The sequence below is a fragment of the Heterodontus francisci genome, chromosome 24 (assembly GCF_036365525.1).
Source record: "Heterodontus francisci isolate sHetFra1 chromosome 24, sHetFra1.hap1, whole genome shotgun sequence".
NCBI lineage: Eukaryota > Metazoa > Chordata > Chondrichthyes > Heterodontiformes > Heterodontidae > Heterodontus > Heterodontus francisci.
In genome coordinates, this window is record NC_090394.1 from 40,071,242 (window position 1) to 40,090,231 (window position 18,990).

Below are 18,990 nucleotides of genomic sequence, written 5' to 3' on the forward strand. Positions count from 1 at the left end.
CAGTGGGGGTTCCGTGACCAGGGGGCGGGGACAGAGAATCAGAGCGGCAGGGGCTGCCATGTAAGCCGACGCCGGGATTGCCGGGCCAAATCTTCTCGGGGTTGGGATCGGCAAATGACGGCCTACCCACCCAGAGACTAATTGAGGCCCTTAAGGGGCCTACTAATGGCCTCTTAAGGGCCTCTTCCCGCTGCTGCTGGGGAGGGGTGGGGCCTCTGCCACGCGGGGAGGATGCCTTGGAAAACGAGATGCCCTCACTACGGGCTCGGGGGGTGTCCTCTTCCAGGGCAATTTGTGGCCATGGAGGACCCCACCGGGAACCAATTCACCCCCCGGGTCCCCCTCTCCCTGGACCAAATGCCCACACCCCCTTACTGGGGGCAACCGGATTGGCCCCAGTGACCCCACCTCACCTACCTCTTCTCCTGGGTTTCAGCGCTGGACCTGGGTCCAAGGCCTCTGCAGTACCAGCAGTGGCCACCACTCCTGGTGGCACTGCTGATACTGCTGAGCTGCTTGCCCTCTGATTGGCTGGCAGCTCTTGGGGGTGGGATCCCCATCCCCATTAAGTCTTTAAAGGGACAGGGAGCCCGCCTCCTTAAACTTTCACCCCAAAAGACCGGAGAATCTCTCCGGGGGCTGAAAAGAAACAGAGGCAGGGTTCCCCCCTCCTTTTCGGCCTGATGCCGGGAGCCCCACCTCCTGCACAAAATCAAGCCCATATGTGTTGTTATGACCAGTTGAGAAAGGGGTGTCTAGGGGTCTTTCTCAGCCTTCACCTGGTCTTACTGTAACAGGTTATAATTTTAAACACACTGTGTTTTCAGCTCTCCCTTGGTGAATCCTTTTTCATCACTTTCCAATTATAAGGCAAAGAAACCAGCACAAACAGGCTTTCTTAGGTTTAAAGAAGAAAAGTTGTAAATTATTAAACTTGAACTTAAACTCTAATTCAGTTGACGCCTACGGATGCACGACGCGCCCCACGCTAGAATGCATGCATACACGCTACACACATGCAAATAGAGACAGAAAAGAGCAGCAGAAAAATAAGTGGAAAAGTTTGAGGCAATATCTGAAGAGTTTTTGTTACGGTTCATCAAGTTCACTGTAGAATCCTTGATTGTAGGTAGATCTTGCTTTTCGTTGGGGCCCAGTATTCTTCTTAAACCTTGTTCGCTGTAGGAGACTTTTCTCTCTTGGGATGCAGAGGATTGCGAGAAAGAGATTGAAGCAGACAGGAGAGATATTCTGAGCACAGGAACAGACAGTCTTATTCCGTTCAAACTCTCTGTGGCTTGTTCAAAAAACCCGTGAACAGCCAGTTAGTCCTGTGACCAGCTGGTCCAACCAGACCTGGCCCCTATGGATTGCATCACCCCAGCAGCCCCTGGAATGCGCTTCCCACCCCTCACTGTCTTACATCCATTGTGGGTTGAATGTGTCAGGGAATGGTCCTTTGTCTGCACAAGCACGGTCTGTTAGTATACAAATGTTTTCCATTCAAGTCTGGCAGCCCTTGTAACAGGCCTTCTCTTCTTCCAAGCAACAATTTGAAATTTAATGTCCATATGCTGAAATTAATATGCCTCATTCTTGGCAGGTGGGGGTCTAGCATGACACCTCCACACCCAACAGAATGAAATATGATTTTTTTTAAAGAGAGTATTTCATAAAAAGGGTTGAGACAGAAAATATAAGATACAGGGGAAAAACACGCATTTCTCTCTCTCATTCATTCACATTTCTTCATAAATCCTAAAACTTTTTAAAACTGCCCCCACCTCCTCCCGCCTCTCTTTTTGGCATCGCAGTAAACATGTGTTTTTTTTGGTGGGGGAGTTTTTCTTCTGTTTGCCCATTTCAGTGGCTGCCTAGAGTCTTTGAGATGGTTAGGTTTAATTAATCCTGAGTTGGAATTTTTTTTTCAAGAGGATCAGTGGTGGGTGGGTCTATGCTGAACTCTCCCTCAGTGCTTTGCTGAGTCATGCAAAGACTTTTGAATTCAGGGGATGGATGGTTTGCTTTTTTTCTGACTGTGGGGGAGGGATTCTTTGCTAATCTCCCCTTTGTCCTCTGGGACACTCATGCCTGCAGGTGTTTCTGCAGACTCTACTGCACTCCCCTGTGGCACTTTGACTAGGTGAAGCATCACCCTCACAGTTTCTGTGCCCCCTAGAGGTCTTTCTTTGGCTCTGTAGGTTCCTGAAAATGCTATTAGCAACTCTGGTGGGGTGCTTCTAGTGTCTGTATTTACATAGAAGGATGTGGGGTCTAATTTCTCACATTTTTTGCTATTGGCTGACCGAACAGTAGTGATTTTCATCCGGGATTCCTCCCAGACTTCCTTTAATCTGCCCTTTTGGTCACTTTTTCCCCTTCCCTTTCTAACCTTTTTCTAGCCTAGTGCCTGCCTGTCCCCGTTTGTTCTCAGCGGGGGTCCCTTATAGTTCACTAGCCCTCTGCTAGAAGGTCCTCCTAACACCGATACAGGACTTAGTGCAACTCCTGCAGTACTCCACCATATCTTTGTGGAGTTTTGGCCAGTCAAACTGCTGTCTTATACGGGCTTTGGTCTTTCGTATACCGGCATGTACAGCCACTGTAGTCTCGTGGGCCCTTCTTAATATTTCTGTCCAGTACCTCTGTGGCACTACTCCTTGCTCTCAGGTCTGTGAGGAGAACTCCATTTCCTCATCAGTACCTTATTCTTTAAATAGTAGCAATCAAGGATTTCCTCTGCTTCACTTTCAAACTTTCATTTTCAGCCTGTGCTAACTCTCGCAATACTGGGTTGGCTCGCTGAGTCCCAGCTAGGGAAAATCCATTTAATTCCTTCCCTGGGTCTCCTAACTTTCCAAAGAAAGTCTCAGACATACAGACCTGGTCATCTGCCTGCAGTGCCAATGCAGTCTGCTCTGGGGGAGCTGCTTTGATCATGGCCTGATCCACTACATATTCAGGGAAAATGCAGAGGTCCATCTACTTCTACTGCCCTGTCTCTCTGACTGCGGTCTTTCTTTCACTACTGCGGGAGTGGGGGGAGTGGGGGGGTTACCACTTTCAGCCCCGCCTGATCATTACCTAGCAGCAGGTCAACCCCATCCACAGGCAAACTAGGGACAATCCCTACGGTCACTGGTCCCGAAAGTAGGTCGCACTTCAGGTGCACCCTGTGTACAGGTACAGGCATACACTGCCCTCCAATTCCATTCACCGCCATTCTGGTGTTCACTGCACTCTCTGGGGGAAAGGTCAGGCCTTTTCCCAGTAAAAGGGATCTAGTGGCCCTTGTGTCCCTGCGAATCACTATGGGCTCGCTTGCCCCACTCGAGGGGTATGGGGTTACTTTCCCTTCAGACACAAAACCCTGATAACCCTCAGGAATCCAATTTAATTTTCCTGCACTTGTAGTAGTAAGCTTCCTGGGTCTCACTCTTACTGCAGTTAAAACCACAGCTTGTTCTGCTGTGCTTTCCATCAGATTCACATCTTCACTGAGCCGATGTGCCCTGATTTAACCCTACAGGTTTTCCCTTTAGTTTCCAGCAGCCAGCTTTAACTGCCCTGCTTTATTACAGTGGAAGCACACAGGTCTCCAGGTCTTGCTCCTGCTCACAGCACCTTCCTTTCTGGCTGGAGCAGAGCCCCCGCATCTCCTGCTTTCCTTTCTCTCCCAGGACTGCTTGGGCTCCTATCACCTTCCCACCCTTGTCCTTTTCGGATTTGAGGGGGTGATTAGGAAAGGTTCTCCCCAGGAAACTGACTTATAAATTAAAGCAAACTCATCAGCTAGAACGGCCACTTGCCGGGCTCTCTGAACCCGCTGCTCCTCTACATGGGTCTTTATTGAGAGCGGGACAGATTGTTTAAATTCCTCCAACAGAACTACTTCTCTGAGATTCTCATAGCTGAACTGTACTTTAAGAGCCCTCAGCCATTGGTCAAAAGCCAGCTGCTTACTTCTTTCAAACTCCAGATAAGTTTGATCAACTTGCTTCTTGTGAGTTCTAAACTTTTGGTGATAGGCTTCGGGTACTAATTCATATGCCCCGAGGATAGCATTTTTGGTCAGTTCATAATTTGATGAACTCTCATCTGGCAACAGGAAATAAACCTCATGGGCTTTTCCAGTTAGCTTGCTTTGTAGTAAAAGAGCCCGGGTCTCAGCTGGCCATTTTAGTTGCCTTGCCAGTTTCTCAAAGGACACAAAGAATATTTCTACATCTTCCTCATTGAATTTTGGAATTAGTTGAGCTAGTTTTAACAATTCTGTATCTAGCCCTGAATTACGCTCCTCCATATTGGCCAGGCTTTCACTGGGGTTACTCTGTCACCCCCTAATGAACTCAAGCCGCTTCAGCTCTCTTTCTTCACATTCCTTCCAGAATATTCTTTCTCCCTCCCTCTCCTGCCTTTCATTTTCTTCATGTTCCTTCTGGAAGGCGCTCTCTTTCTCCCTCTCCCTCTCTATTTCTTTTTCCCTTTCCTCAAATTCAAGCTTCCTCTGTTCCAATTGTAGCTTTGCTAACAATACTCTGTTGGAGTCTACTTCTAACCCTGTTTCTGCTTCTTCAGATTCAAGGGAAAAATGGTTAGCCACCATCTGTTAGTATGCAAATGTTTTCCATCCACATCTGGCAGCCTTTGTAACAGGCTTTTCTCTTCTTCCCAGCAACAATTTGAAATTAAATGTCCATAGAGCGAAATTAATATGCCTCATTCTTGGCAGGTGGGGGCCCAGCACGATAGTGTCTTTCTCTTTCTGACCACAATGTGCCTTGTTCTTTCTTTTAGTCTCTCTTTTATTCTTTCCTTTTCTCTTGTTCCATTTATCTTTCTGTCTCACACTTTGACATCTGTTGTACATAGGATTACCTAGAATATACTGCACAAAAATATGCAATTCAGCCAATAGGTTTATGTCAGTGTTTATGCTCCACACTTGTCCATAATCACTATGGTAATAGCCATAAAACCAGTAGCTTATTGGGGCTTTCCAATAGGGATGGACTTAAGAAAAGTTCAAGAGAAATCTGGAAAGAGAACAGTGAATCCATGCAGGCTATCTCCCCTTGCACTGATGAGCGCTGCAGCCTATATTACATCAGACACACCTGCCTTCTTGACATCCATTGGCTCTCCTTCCCTTAGTAAATTGATTTCAAAATGCTCATCTTTATCTTTGAATCTGACCGTGGCCTCTTCTCTCCATTCTTCCTCAAGTTCCTCAAGTACCTGTGCTCTTCATCTGTGCACCTGCAACCTTCTCTTTGCTTCACTATGTTCCTGCTTTCTGGTCTGGTCTCCATTGGTAACATAGGGACAGGAGGAAGCCATTCAGTCCCTTGAGCATGTTTTGACAATCTCTCTGTCAAGCGACCTCTCTCTTCATGTTCAGTGCCTACCTCTTTGACTGTCACTTCTCGAACTGTCCTACTCACTGCTCAGTGCCCACCTGTCCCTGTAAAGCACCGTGGAATATTTGGTTATTTGGAAGGCGGTGTACAAATGTTCTCTGTCAAACCACTCTGCTAACTGACTCTCGATGGTTTTGTTGCCTTGTGCTCTTGGTGTTGTTGCTGTGATGGTTAGTTTTAGATTGCATTGTGAGTTTTTTAATGGGTTCAGGGCTGACAGTATATCTCTGTTCCTCCCTGCGATGTCTCCCCGCATTTATCATCCTCAACAGCTCACTTTGCTTGTTGCTGACTTCTAACCCTGTTTCTTGATTTCCTTTTATTTCAGGATCCCAGGAACAAACATGGTTTTAAGGTTCACACCTATTCCAGCCCAACGTTCTGTGACCACTGTGGCTCCCTGCTCTATGGCCTCATCCACCAGGGCATGAAATGTGACTGTAAGTGTCATAAAATCGGGCTGAAACTTTCTGCCTCCACACTTGTTTAAAGGGGCACAGATTGAGATAGGAAAATATAAACATTTTCAAAGGGAAATGGGCATATTCCTGACACCCTCGGAATGTGAGCATCACTGGCAAGGCCAGCAGTTATTACACAGCCTTAATTGTCCTGAGAAGGTGATGGTGAGTCACCTTCTAAACTGCTGATAACTGTTTGATATAATTGAATATCTTGTTAGATCACTGAAATGGCAACCACTTTGGTGTGGGACTAAAGTCACATAGGTCAGACCGGGCAAGGTAGGTTTCCTTCTCTAAAAGACATTGGGGTTTTCAACAGTATTTCCAGATTTGTTTTAAATTATATTCAAATCCTCAAATGGCCATGGAGAGAGTTTTAAACTCATATTCTGTAGAATATTAGACCATTAATATAACCATTACGTCAGTACACACCTATCTCCGAAGGGATTCAGGTTTAATAAATGATGTCGAGATATTCCAGGGAAAGACAATAATTGGATGGAGCAATAGTGCCCTCCTGGCTCAAACTTATTATGATATTACTTATAGTGGAGTCAGTGTTTACAATTACACAATAAATACTGGTTTGGTGAAGCAATAGGTATGACATGCTGAGGTTTTAGGGGGTAATATTTTCCAATATGAGGGTATTCTGGTATTTTGGGAGTTGATATGTTGAGGGTAATGATCTGAGAAGATAATGTTTGTAGGGTTTTGGGGTTAATCTTTTTGGGAGTTAATGTGAGGGTAATGTTTCTGGGATTGAGATTAATATTTTTGGGGTTAATATGGGGGTAATGTTTCTGGGATTGAGTTTAATATTTTGGGGGTTAATTTGGGGTAATGTTTCTTGGCTTGAGATTAATATTTTTGGGGTTAATGTGGGGGTAATGTTTCTGGGATTGAGGTTAATATTTTTGGGGGTTAATTTGGGTTAATGTTTCTGGGATTGAGGTTAATATTTTTGGGGTTAATATGGGGGTAATGTTTCTGGGATTGAGGTTAATATTTTTGGGGTTAATGTGGGGTAATGTTTCTAGGATTGAGGTTAATATTTTTGGGGTTAATGTGGGGTAATGTTTCTGGGATTGAGGTTAATATTTTTGGGGTTAATGTGGGGGTAATATTTCTGGGATTGAGGTTAATATTTTTGGGGTTAATATGGGGGTAATGTTTCTGGGATTGAGGTTAATATTTTGGGGGTTAATGTGGGGTAATGTTTCTAGGATTGAGGTTAATATTTTGGGGGCTGATGTGCGGTAATGTTTCTGGGATTGAGGTTAATATTTTTGGGGTTAATGTGGGGTAATGTTTCTGGGATTGAGTTTAATATTTTGGGGGTTAATGTGGGGGTAATATTTCTGGGATTGAAGTTAATATTTTTGGGGGTTAATTTGGGGTAATGTTTCTGGGATTGAGGTTAATATTTTTGGGGGTTAATTTGGGGTAATGTTTCTGGGATTGAGATTAATATTTTTGGGGTTAATGTGGGGGTAATATTTCTGGGATTGAGGTTAAGATTTTTGGGGGTTAATTTGGGGTAATGTTTCTGGGATTGAGGTTAATATTTTTGGGGTTAATGTGGGGTAATGTTTCTGGGATTGAGATTAATATCTTTGGGGTTAATGTGGGGGTAATATTTCTGGGATTGAGGTTAATATTTTTGGGGGTTAATTTGGGGTAATGTTTCTAAGATTGAGGTTAATATTTTTGGGGTTAATGTGGGGTAATGTTTCTGGGATTGAGATTAATATTTTTGGGGTTAATGTGGGGGTAATATTTCTGGGATTGAGGTTAATATTTTTGGGGTTAATATGGGGGTAATGTTTCTGGGATTGAGGTTAATATTTTTGGGGTTAATGTGGGGTAATGTTTCTAGGATTGAGGTTAATATTTTGGGGGTTAATTTGGGGTAATGTTTCTGGGATTGAGGTTAATATTTTTGGGTGTTAATTTGGGGTAATATTTCTGGGATTGAGGTTAATATTTTTGGGGGTTAATTTGGGGTAATGTTTCTGGGATTGAGGTTAATATTTTTCGGGTGAATGTGGGGGTAATGTTTCTGGGGTTGAGGTTAATATTTCTGGGGTTAATGGGGAGGTAATATTTCTGAGGTTGGGGATTACTAGCTTGTGACCTCTGCTGATAAGTGATATGTGTCGGTGTCACCACATCTAGTTCAGACTCAGCGGTGCTGTGTTCACCTGCCCACATCATCTGCCCAAGACCACACATGGAGAATGGGCACTTTCGTGAGATCCCAGAGGGCAGCTGGCTCCAGCACGGGTTAACCCCCTTGGAAGAGGACTGGGAAAACTGATGGGTGATAAATGGAGTGTAAAAGTGACTTCAGACATCTTGTTTTTCAGCCTGTATGATGAATGTGCATAAGCGATGCGTATCCAATGTGCCCAGCATGTGCGGAATGGACCACACTGAACGAAGGGGCCGCATATTCATTAAGGCTGAGATAGTCAAAGATCTACTCACTGTCTTAGGTAAGTGCAACATTGTGTTTCTGGGATCATAGCCTGCTTAGAATCTGTTTCTGGCCTTCAGAGCCATGCTTACACTGGTATTGATCTGAATCTGGAATAAATGCAAATAACTGCTTCTACAAATCCATGCTAATATTTTAAATTTCTTGCCAGGCCTGGGTCAGATTGACAAGATGTATTATTAAACCATAGAAACTGGTGGAGTACTGCCGCCATCTCGTGGAAAACATACATTAATACAGCTGAACACCCTGCTGGGGCCGAGCAGTGCAGGAAACACCCTGCTGGGAGAAAGCATAAGAAATAGGAGCAGGAGTAGGGCCATTCAACCATTCAAGCCAAGCCTGCTCTGCCATTCAATAAGATCATGGCTGATCTGATCGTGGCATCAACTCAACTGTCTTGCCTGCCCCCCCCATAACCCTTAACTCCCTTGTATATCAAAAATATATCTAACTCAGCCTTGAATATATTCAATGACCCAGCCTCCTCTGCTCTCTGGGGAAAAGAATTCCAAAGATTCACAACCCTCTGAGAGAAGAAATTCCTCCTCATCTCTGTCTTAAATGTGAGACCCCTTATTCTGAATGTGCCCTCTAGTTCTGGATTCCTCCAGAAGGGGAAACATCCTCTCAGCGTCTACCCTGTCGAGCCCCCTCAGAATCTATGTTTCAATATGATTGCCTCTTCTTCTTCTAAATTCCAGTGAGTGGAGGCCCAACCTGCTCAATCTTTCCTCATAAGACAATGCCTTGAAATCAGCCTACTGAACCTTCTCTGAACTGCCTCCAATGCAAGTATATCCCTCCTTAAATAAGGAGACCAAAACTGTACACAGGACTCAAGGTGCAGTCTCACTAATGCCCTGTACAGTTGTAGCAGGACTTCCCTACTTTTATATTCCATCCCCTTGCAATAAAGGCTAGCATTCCATTTGAATTAAAGGCCAGCTCGGGTCTGCAAATGAGACCCGAGCCCGACCCAACCCGAGTCCTTCCATTTTTCCCGCGCCCGACCTGACCATCGGTTAACCTACCTTCCGTTTTTCACTTTGTTGCTGATCTGCACAAGCTTAAAAAAACTGTAACTAAACAACCTTTCTAGTCCAAAAAGTACATTAACATTGGAGCCACTCACTGGAGGTGGTGATAGAGTATGTCCAACCCAGCCCGACCCGATCCGAGCCCGAATGCTGGACCCAGAAGAGCGACCCGACCCGACCCGACCGGAACCCGACACATGGCGCCTGGTTTGGGTCGGGTAGCCAAGCTCTAATTTGACTTCCTAATTATTTGCTGTACCTGCATGCTAACTTTTTGTGATTCATGTACAAAGACACCCAGATCCCTCTGTACCACGGCATTCTTTAGGCTCTCTTCATTTAAATAATAGTCTGCTTTTCTATTTTTCCTACCAAAGTGGATAACCTCACATTTTCCCACATTATACTCCATCTGCCAAGTTTTTGTCCATTCACTTAACCTATCTATATCCCTTTGCAGACTCTCTTTGTCTTCCTCACAACTTGCTTTCCCACCTATCTTTGTATCGTCAGCAAATTTGGCTACAATACACCCTGCTGGGACAGAGAGGTGCAGGAAACGCCCTGCTAGGACAAAACTGTACATCAAGCATTGACAGTGTGGGTTGCCGGCTGAGGTTATGCTATGATCTAAATATTACCACCTCGGGGACACGTGCAAGAATGGGAAGACTGGACATCAAATTTTAAAAGTTTTCACAGGAGAAGGTGATTGATTTTTAAACTGAACCTAAAAATATTTGGGTCACAGAATGATGATCAGAATTGGAAAACAATGCCATTTACAGCCAAATCTTTTTACAGGAACTATCTGTGTGAGATTAGTTGGAGAGATTGCAAGACCTGTCCAAGCCTGAGCGTGTGTGTATGTGTGTGTGGAGAACCTTGTAAATTTGACACTCATTTTCCCCACTCTTGCAAGCTGCATTGGTTGACAATGTAACCACTAGATGACGCACTACTGACAAATGCAGCAGCATTGACTGAAACATCACGGTCAGCGGCGACTCAGGCAGCTGCCAGTAATAAAGATGGTGCTGCTCAATTTTACACAAGATTGGTCTGTGTTGTCAGAAGATACAGTGTTAGATCATAGGATAACCTCAGCTGCCATCCTACATTGTCAGCCGTGCCTCAGTGGATAGTACTTGTGCCTCTGACTTGGTCAGAAGGGTTCTTGCATGCTGATTCTGTAAGATGTATCTGAGTGGGGCTTGTGTGTGAATGTCACAAAGGTGGGTTCAAGTCTCACTCCCGAAACTTGAGCACAAAATCCAGACTGGCATTTCAGTGCAGTGCTGAGGGATTGCTGCACTTTTGGAGGTACTGTCTTTCAGATGAGATACTAAACTAAAGTCCAATCTGCCCTTGCAGGAGAAACTATCCCATGGCACTATTCAAAGGAGAGTAGGGTAGTAAGCCATCAACTGCCACTAAAACAGATGATCCGATCATTACCACATTTCTTTTTGTGCTACGCACAGATTGACTGCTGCATTTCGAGCAGTCCTGATGCCATGATAGGAGCTATATAAATGTAAGTTTTTAGTTTGTCTTTACAGGCTTGGGTTGATCCTGAAATGATGGGTAGACTTACAGGCTGGGGTTCAGGGCTAGGCCCACATATTGTGATGGGATATTTATAATTAAGTTAAGAGTTACCATCACATGTCCCACTGCTCTGCCCATTGCCATTAATTCTTTTTTCTTCTATCTTCCAAACTCAAATTCTTTCTTTTCCTTGTGCCGCCCCCCCCCCCCCCCACCCACTTCTCTAACAGCCCCTGAACAACGTGGACTCTTCTCCACATTATTTGCTCTCATCAGGAAGCTGAATAATCACAGGTGAAACCTGCAATCGAGCCCAATAGTTTAGTTTAGTTTATTTAGTTTAGAGATACAGCACTGAAACAGGCCCTTCGGCCCACCGAGTCTGTGCCGACCATCAACCACCCATTTATACTAATCCTACACTAATCCCATATTCCTACCACATCCCCACCTGTCCCTATATTTCCCTACCACCTACCTATACTAGGGGCAATTTATAACGGCCAATTTACCTATCAACCTGCAAGTCTTTGGCATGTGGGAGGAAACCGGAGCACCCGGAGGAAACCCACGCAGACACAGGGAGAACTTGCAAACTCCACACAGGCAGTACCCAGAATTGAACCTGGGTCGCTGGAGCTGTGAGGCTGCGGTGCTAACCACTGCGCCACTGTGCCGCCCAATCAAGAAAAGCCCAGAGGTCTTGTCTTACAGCTTGGTCCACACTAGGTTGGATCAGCTGCCTCTGGCCTTATCCCGTATTCTTTTATGGGATGTGGGCATCAGTGGCAAGACTAGCATTTGTTGCCCATCCCTAATTGCCTTTGAACTCAGTGGCTTGCTAGGTCATTTCAGAGGGCAGTTAAGAGTCAACCACATTGCTATGGGTCTGGAGTCACATGTAGGCCAGACCAAATAAGGACAGCAGATTTCCTTCCCTAAAGGACATTGGTGAACCAGATGGGGTTTTACAACAATTAGTGATAGTTTCATGGCACCATTACTGAAACTAGCTTTCAATTCCAGATTTTTAAATTAATTAATTGAATATTAAATTCCACCAGCTGCCATTATGAGATTTGATCCCATATCCCCAGGATATTAGCCTGGGTCTCTGAATTACTAGTTACATAGAACATAGAACAGTACAGCACAGTACAGGCCCTTCAGCCCACGATGTTGTGCCAAACCTTTAACCTACTCTAAGATCAAACTAACTACCTACCCTTCATTCTACTATCATCCATGTACCTATCCAAGAGTCGCTTAACTGCCCCTAATGTATCTGCTTCTACTACCACCGCTGGCAGCACATTCCACGCACCCACCACTCTCTGTGTAAAGAACCTACCTCTGACATCTCCCCGAAACCTTCCTCCAATCACCTTAAAATTATGCCCCCTGGTGATAGCCCTCTCCGCCCTGGGAAAAAGTCTCTGGCTATCCACTCTATCTATGCCTCTTATCATCTTGTACCCCTCTATCAAGTCACCTCTTATACTTCTTCGCTCCAATGAGAAAAGCCCTAGCTCCCTCAATCTTTCTTTGTAGGACATACCCTCCAGTCCAGGCAGCATCCTGGTAAATCTCCTCTGCACCCTCTCTAAAGCTTCCACATCCTTCCTATAATGAGGCGACCAGAACTGAACACAATATTCCAAGTGTGGTCGAACCAGGGCCTTATAGAGCTGCAGCAGAACCTCGCGGCTCTTAAACTCAATCCCCCTGTTAATGAAAGCCAACACACCATACGCCTTCTTAACAACCCTATCAACTTGGGTGGCAACTTTGAGCGATCTATGGACATGGACCCCAAGATCCCTCTGTTCCTCCACACTACCAAGAATCCTGTCTTTAAGCCTGCATTCCGCATTAAAATTCGACCTTCCAAAATGAATCACTTCACACTTTTCCAGGTTGAACTCCATCTGCCACTTCTCAGCCCAGCTCTGCATCCTGTCAATGTCCCGTTGCAACCTACAACAGCCTTCCACACTACCCACAACTCCAGCAACCTTCGTGTCATCGGCAAACTTGCTAACCCAGCCTTCCACTTCCTCATCCAAGTCATTTATAAAAATCACAAAGAGCAGAGGTCCCAGAACAGAACCTTGTGGAACACCACTGGTCACCGAGCTCCATGCTGAATACTTACCATCTACTACCACCCTCTGACTTCTATGGGCCAGCCAATTTTATATCCAGACAGCCATCTTTCCCTGAATCCCATGCCTCCTTACTTTCTGAATAAGCCTACCATGGGGAACCTTATCAAACGCCTTGCTAAAATCCATGTACACCACATCCACTGCTCTTCCTTCATCAATGTGTTTTGTCACATCTTCAAAGAATTCAATAAGGCTTGCGAGGCATGACCTGCCCCTCACAAAGCTCTGCTGACTGTCTCTAATCAAACCATGCTTTTCCAAATAATCATAAATCCTGTCTCTCAGAATCCTCTCCAATAATTTGCCCACTACCGACGTAAGACTGACTGGTCTATAATTCCCAGGGTTATCCCTATTCCCCTTATTGAACAAGGGAACAACATTCTATTTCCTACTCCATTTCCATCTGCCTTTCCCAATTCTCTTGGTGCACCTTGGTTTTCCTCTCGAATATTACCTCCTGGTTTCTACACCCCTGCTAAGTTAGTTTAAACCCTCCCCAATAACATTAGCAAACTGCCCCACAAGGACATTAGTCCCCATGTTTTACAGGTGCAACCTGTTTGACCTGTACAGGTCCCATCTCCTCCCAGAATCAGTCACAATGTCCCAGGAATCTAAAGCCCTTCCTCATGCACCATTTCTCCAGCCACGCATTCATCTGCTCTATCCTTCTATTTCTATATTCACTAACGCGTGGCACCGGAGCTTACTACCTGAGGTCCTGTTTGCTATTTTCTTTCCTAGCTCCCTAAATTCTGCCTGAAGGACCTCATCCCTTTTTTTAAATCTATGTTGTTGGTACTGACATGAATCATGACCACTGGCTGTTCACCCTCCCCCCTCAGAGTGCTCTGTAGCCACTCAGTGATATCCTTGACACTGGTACCAATGAGGCAACATACTATCCTGGATTCACATCTGCAGACGCAGAAACACCTGTTTCCCTAACTAAAGAATCCCTATCACTATTGCATAAGTAAGGAAGAAACTCAAACTGAACCAAGGAGAGATTACAAGCTGAGAGGTTTGGTCAAAGGGATGGATTTTAAAGAAGGTTTTAAAGAGGGACAGGAAGAGGGTCTGAAGCAGGAACTTCCAGAGTATGGGCCTAGGAAGCGGATGGCAAAGCTGCAAATGGTGAGGTGGGAAAGGTACAGGCGGCCAGAAGATTGCAGAATTCTGGAGAAAATTCTAATGTTGGAGGAGATTACAGAGATAGGACGAAAGACGTGTATTTATATAGCGCCTTTCAAGACCGCAGTATGTCCTATTTTTTTAAGTGTGCTCACTATTGTAAGAGGCAAGGTCATGAGTTACATTTGTCCCATTGGCAAAATTATGCACCCACTGTGACTGTTCTCAGGGACAAGTATGACGCAGACAGGAATACAAAGTTAAAGCTTAAGCTGCAGTCACGTATAGATCCGAAATTTCCAATGCCATTATGAACTAGGGACAGGGTAGGATAAATTCCTACCAAAGCGCGTACACAACTACAACGCGCTTCTTATACAAACCTCCCGATTCCTCACCTGCGTTTCTTGCCTTTTGGTCCGCCTTCAATGACATTACCACTACGCCACTGTCTCCCCTATAGTTAATGTAATTTTCATCCAGCTGCATAGAACCAATTGTAAACAAATGAGGAAAACCAGCAGGAGTGATTAAAGAAATCACACAAAATTTAACTGGGTATATTTGAAAATTAATAGATTAAAATTAAGGGGGGAATTAAGAGTGACCAATTGTATGGGCTTGGAATGAGAACAAAGAGGAGGGATCTACACTATAACAGTGATTACACTTCAAAAGTACATCATCTGGCTGTAAAGTGTTTTGGGATGTCTTGAGGATGTTAAAAAAAAAACAAAGGTGCTATATAAATGTAAGTCTTAAAAAAAACAAAGGTGCTATATAAATGTAAGTCTTTCTTGCTTTCTCTATTATGGTGCCATTTGTAACTGGTCATTAGAGGGCGATGCTTTATCATTTGGGAATAGATGCTGGTGCCAGCTGCACCAAGTCTGAATGTGATAAAATACATTGCACTTTATATGTCAGATTGTGACATTAAACCATGGTCCTGTCTGACAGTTCAGGTCAATCCCATTGATCACATTGCCAAACAGCAGGGAGTTCACCCAGAGATCTCCCATCAACTAATACCTCCAGAAGACCAATTAACTGTGTTTGGGATCTTGCTGTGCACAAATGGCTACAGTTTTATGTAATGATTGCTGCAATTTTAATTTGTTGTATGGGTTTTATCTCCATCCCCTTACCTGTAATTCGATTCCACTTGCTTATCGGTCCTGGTTTGGCCTCTCGATCTGCGTTCCCTGTGCTGCTGTTCTGCTTTAATTTGGGGAAGTGTTTTAGAATCAGATTCTTCAAGCAGTTGTCAGGCAAACCCCCCTCCCCCTCCCCTCCCCCCCCCCCCCCCCACCCTCTGCCAAGACTAAGGCACACATGATTTTGCCACATGAACATTAAAACTTAAAATTGCAAGCCCCTGACTGGAAAAACATTTGCATAGTAACAAACAGTGTTAGAACAATGAGGACCCAGTCATTGCTTCCCCAATACACAGAAGAAGTGGTCAGACCAGTTTTGGTCACATGACTGACTGACTGTTGGAGGTTTTGAATTTGACCTTCCAAACGAGGATTTGAACTGAGAAAGCCGCGTGCTCCCGGTTGTAACAGAAACTCCTCTCCAGTCCTGCCTGCCTCCATCTCTTTCCCACAGAATTGAATCTTGTGAAAACACATGAGCTCAAAGAGAGAAAAGTCTCCTACGTAAACAAGGTTTAAGAAGAACACTAGGCTCCGATGAACAGCAAGACTACCTGCAATCAAGGGAGCTCAAAGCAGTAAACATGAAACACTTCTGATATAGCCTCAACAAGTCTCTATGTTTTCCTCTCCTCTTTTCTGTCCCTATTTACATGTGTGTATCGCGTGTGCATGCTAGCGTGGGCACCTCGTACATCCGTAGGCATTAACCTTATTAGAGTTTTAAGTTTTAATAAAATTTCATCTTTCTTCTTTAAACCTCAGAAAACCTGTGTGAATTGGTTTATTTGTCTTTATAATTGGAAAGCTGTGAACAAGGATTCACAAAGGGGAAGCTCAAAACACAGTGTGTTTAAAATTAAACCCTGTTACCATAAGACCAGGTAAAGACAGCAAAAGACCCCTTGACACATTTTACACCTGGTCGTAACTCAGTGCTTTGTCAAACCAAAGAATCATTTATCTATTTAAATCCTGCAAAACTTTTGATCACAGGCACTTGGTTTTAATGATTTGTCTGGTGCTGATGAAAGTTAGGGACGTTGCTACTGGGGATCAGAACACTTTTCCACTTCAGCTGCCCAAGGCTTCTGATTGGTGTTTTTTTTTAACATTAGCAGTTAAATTATATTAATCAAAAATCAAATCCAGAGCATCATAATCATTAAACACTCTCAGAGCAGGTACAGCATGGATTAGATGCAGTGTTAAAGGTCCCTTGACACTGTCCTCCTGACATCTCAAATAATAATTATAGTAAGTGAAAGCTGGGGACACGGACTCCAAATTAGTCGCTTCAGCACTTGCATGATTGGCTGAATGGTGGCCCCTGTGCTATTAATTTGTTTTCAGTGATTGGTAGAGGAACTATTTTCTAAAGTCACATTCAAACTGATATGAAATGTTGATGTGTAATGAAATAAAACAACATCTACAATACTGATAATTTCTTCTAACAAATGATATTATCTTGTTTTAAATCCTCTGCTTCCTCTTCAAATTATATTTTTAACAGTGAAGGAGGCCAGGAACTTGGTTCCCATGGATCCCAATGGCCTATCAGATCCATATGTGAAGCTGAAACTGATCCCCGATCCTAAGAGCGAAAGCAAACAGAAAACCAGGACGATCAAATGCTCCCTGAACCCAGCCTGGAACGAGAGTTTCACATTGTAAGGGAATAAATCACCATCCAAACCATCTAGAAAGTTCTAGAAACAAAGAGAGTTCATTGCGTGACCACAAGTGACATCAGGTTTGGTTCGGTCCTATCATGGTTATGGGGTGAGCACTGACCCTGACTGCGTTTATGTCCTCCCTTTTATAAACTTTAGTCCAAATCTCAACTAGATTTATCCAGCTCCTTTTTGTGCTCAAATTAACCATCTAGGTTAAATCAGTCCGTTTGATTGACAGCTCACCCACTACCTTAAACAATCACTCCCTCTATTACCACGCAGTATAACAGCTGTGTGAACCATCTACTGGTTGTACTGCAGTAACTCACCAAGGCTTCATTGGTTGCATCTCCCTCATCCATGACTCTCCAACCTAGAAGGACAAGGGCAGCAGGTGCATGGGAACTCCATCTCCTCCAGGTTCCCCTCCAAGTCATGCACCATCCTGACTTGGAGACATATCATCCATTCCTTCACTGTCGCTGGGTCAAAATCCTGGAGCTCACTACCTAACAGCATTGTGGGAGCACCTTCACCAAACAGACGACAGTGGCTTAAGGCGAAGGCTCAACGCCACCTTCTCAAGGGGCAACTCGGCATGGGAAATAAATGCAGGCTTTGCCAGCAATACCCTCATCCGAGAGATTTTGTTTTAAAAACCTGGCCTCAACTGCTTTCAGTGGAAACATGCTTCACACCTGTTATTGATGGACGTGGGTTTTGTAAACCCCAGTCTTGCGAGAGGCTTATTCACTCTCAACCTATGTTGCAATCACTATGATCATGCTCCAAGTCCTGGTCTCTATACAGTTCCTCCAATAACTCCCTTGCCCCCTAACTCTTGGTCTTCCCGTCTATTTTCCACCAACAGCAACCTAAAGAATTCTGATAAGGATCGGAGGCTTTCCATTGGAATATGGGACTGGGATCTAACCACCAGGAATGACTTCATGGGATCACTATCTTTCGGGATCTCGGAGCTGCAGAAAGCTGGGGTTAATGGCTGGTAAGGGGAAGAATGTTCCTGTTGTACATTTTGATATTTTCCCTCCGACTGAAGGTGATGAGAGCTGAGAAGCTCCATTTAATGTGTTATTAACAGGCAGTTCAGTATCATGATGCTTCCTGTTATAAGCTTAGTAGTTTGGATAGCATCAGGTCAGTGAATGTCCATAAAGTCGAGGCCACAGGAGGGGCAATGTTACTTTGGAGTCATCTTCCTTTCAGTCGAACTCCCTGACTGCCCACTCACCAGTAAAACTGACTTCATTGGAACAGGAGGAGGCCATTCAGCCCCTCAAGCCTGTTCTGCTATTCAGTTACATCTTAATTCCATTTACCCACCTTTGCTCCATATCCTTGATGGTTATACAGCTTGCACTTTTAAACAATAGTGATTTAATGCAGTTGTATTGTTGGCAGTGTTCGTCCTGGGGTGTCATCTTTCAGGTTCCTGATCTTTAGTGAGAGGAAAGAATGATTTATAAATGATCCAATGTCTCCTCCCACTGGGAGTTTTTCTGTTTTTAGTTGTATTCTTTCCCCCAAAGTCAATGACTTTTCCTGGGCTGTGGTACCTTGGGCGCTGGCAGCTCTCTCCTGCTTCACCTGAGCAGGCACACTTCATGCAGACAGTATTTACAGGTTATTCAACTGGCCAGAACCCAGCCAGATCCCATTCTCACCTGGAATGTGCACACCTGCGGTAGTGAAGTTGAATGTTGCCAGATCCCATTCTCACCTGGAATGTGCACACCTGCGGTAGTGAAGTTGAATGTTGTTATCTTGATATTCTCACCTAGACTTTCCCTTACTGCGCTCTGGCAGTGAGCTCCAGGTGCAGCTTCTCTGCAGCTGTTCTTCACCAC

At 44.5% G+C, this 18,990-nt stretch overlaps 1 protein-coding gene across 2 annotated transcripts in view; it reads left to right on the top strand.

Annotated features, from left to right (window-relative positions):
• LOC137383326 (protein kinase C beta type) overlaps positions 1-18,990 on the top strand; it is a 296,759-nt gene that overhangs the window by 188,701 nt on the left and 89,068 nt on the right. For both annotated transcript variants that reach the window (XM_068056010.1, XM_068056009.1), the window contains exons 4-7: positions 5,749-5,860; positions 8,257-8,385; positions 16,960-17,116; positions 17,994-18,128. In XM_068056010.1, the coding sequence (XP_067912111.1) occupies positions 5,749-5,860; positions 8,257-8,385; positions 16,960-17,116; positions 17,994-18,128 (533 nt within the window). The remainder of the gene's footprint in view (positions 1-5,748; positions 5,861-8,256; positions 8,386-16,959; positions 17,117-17,993; positions 18,129-18,990) is intronic.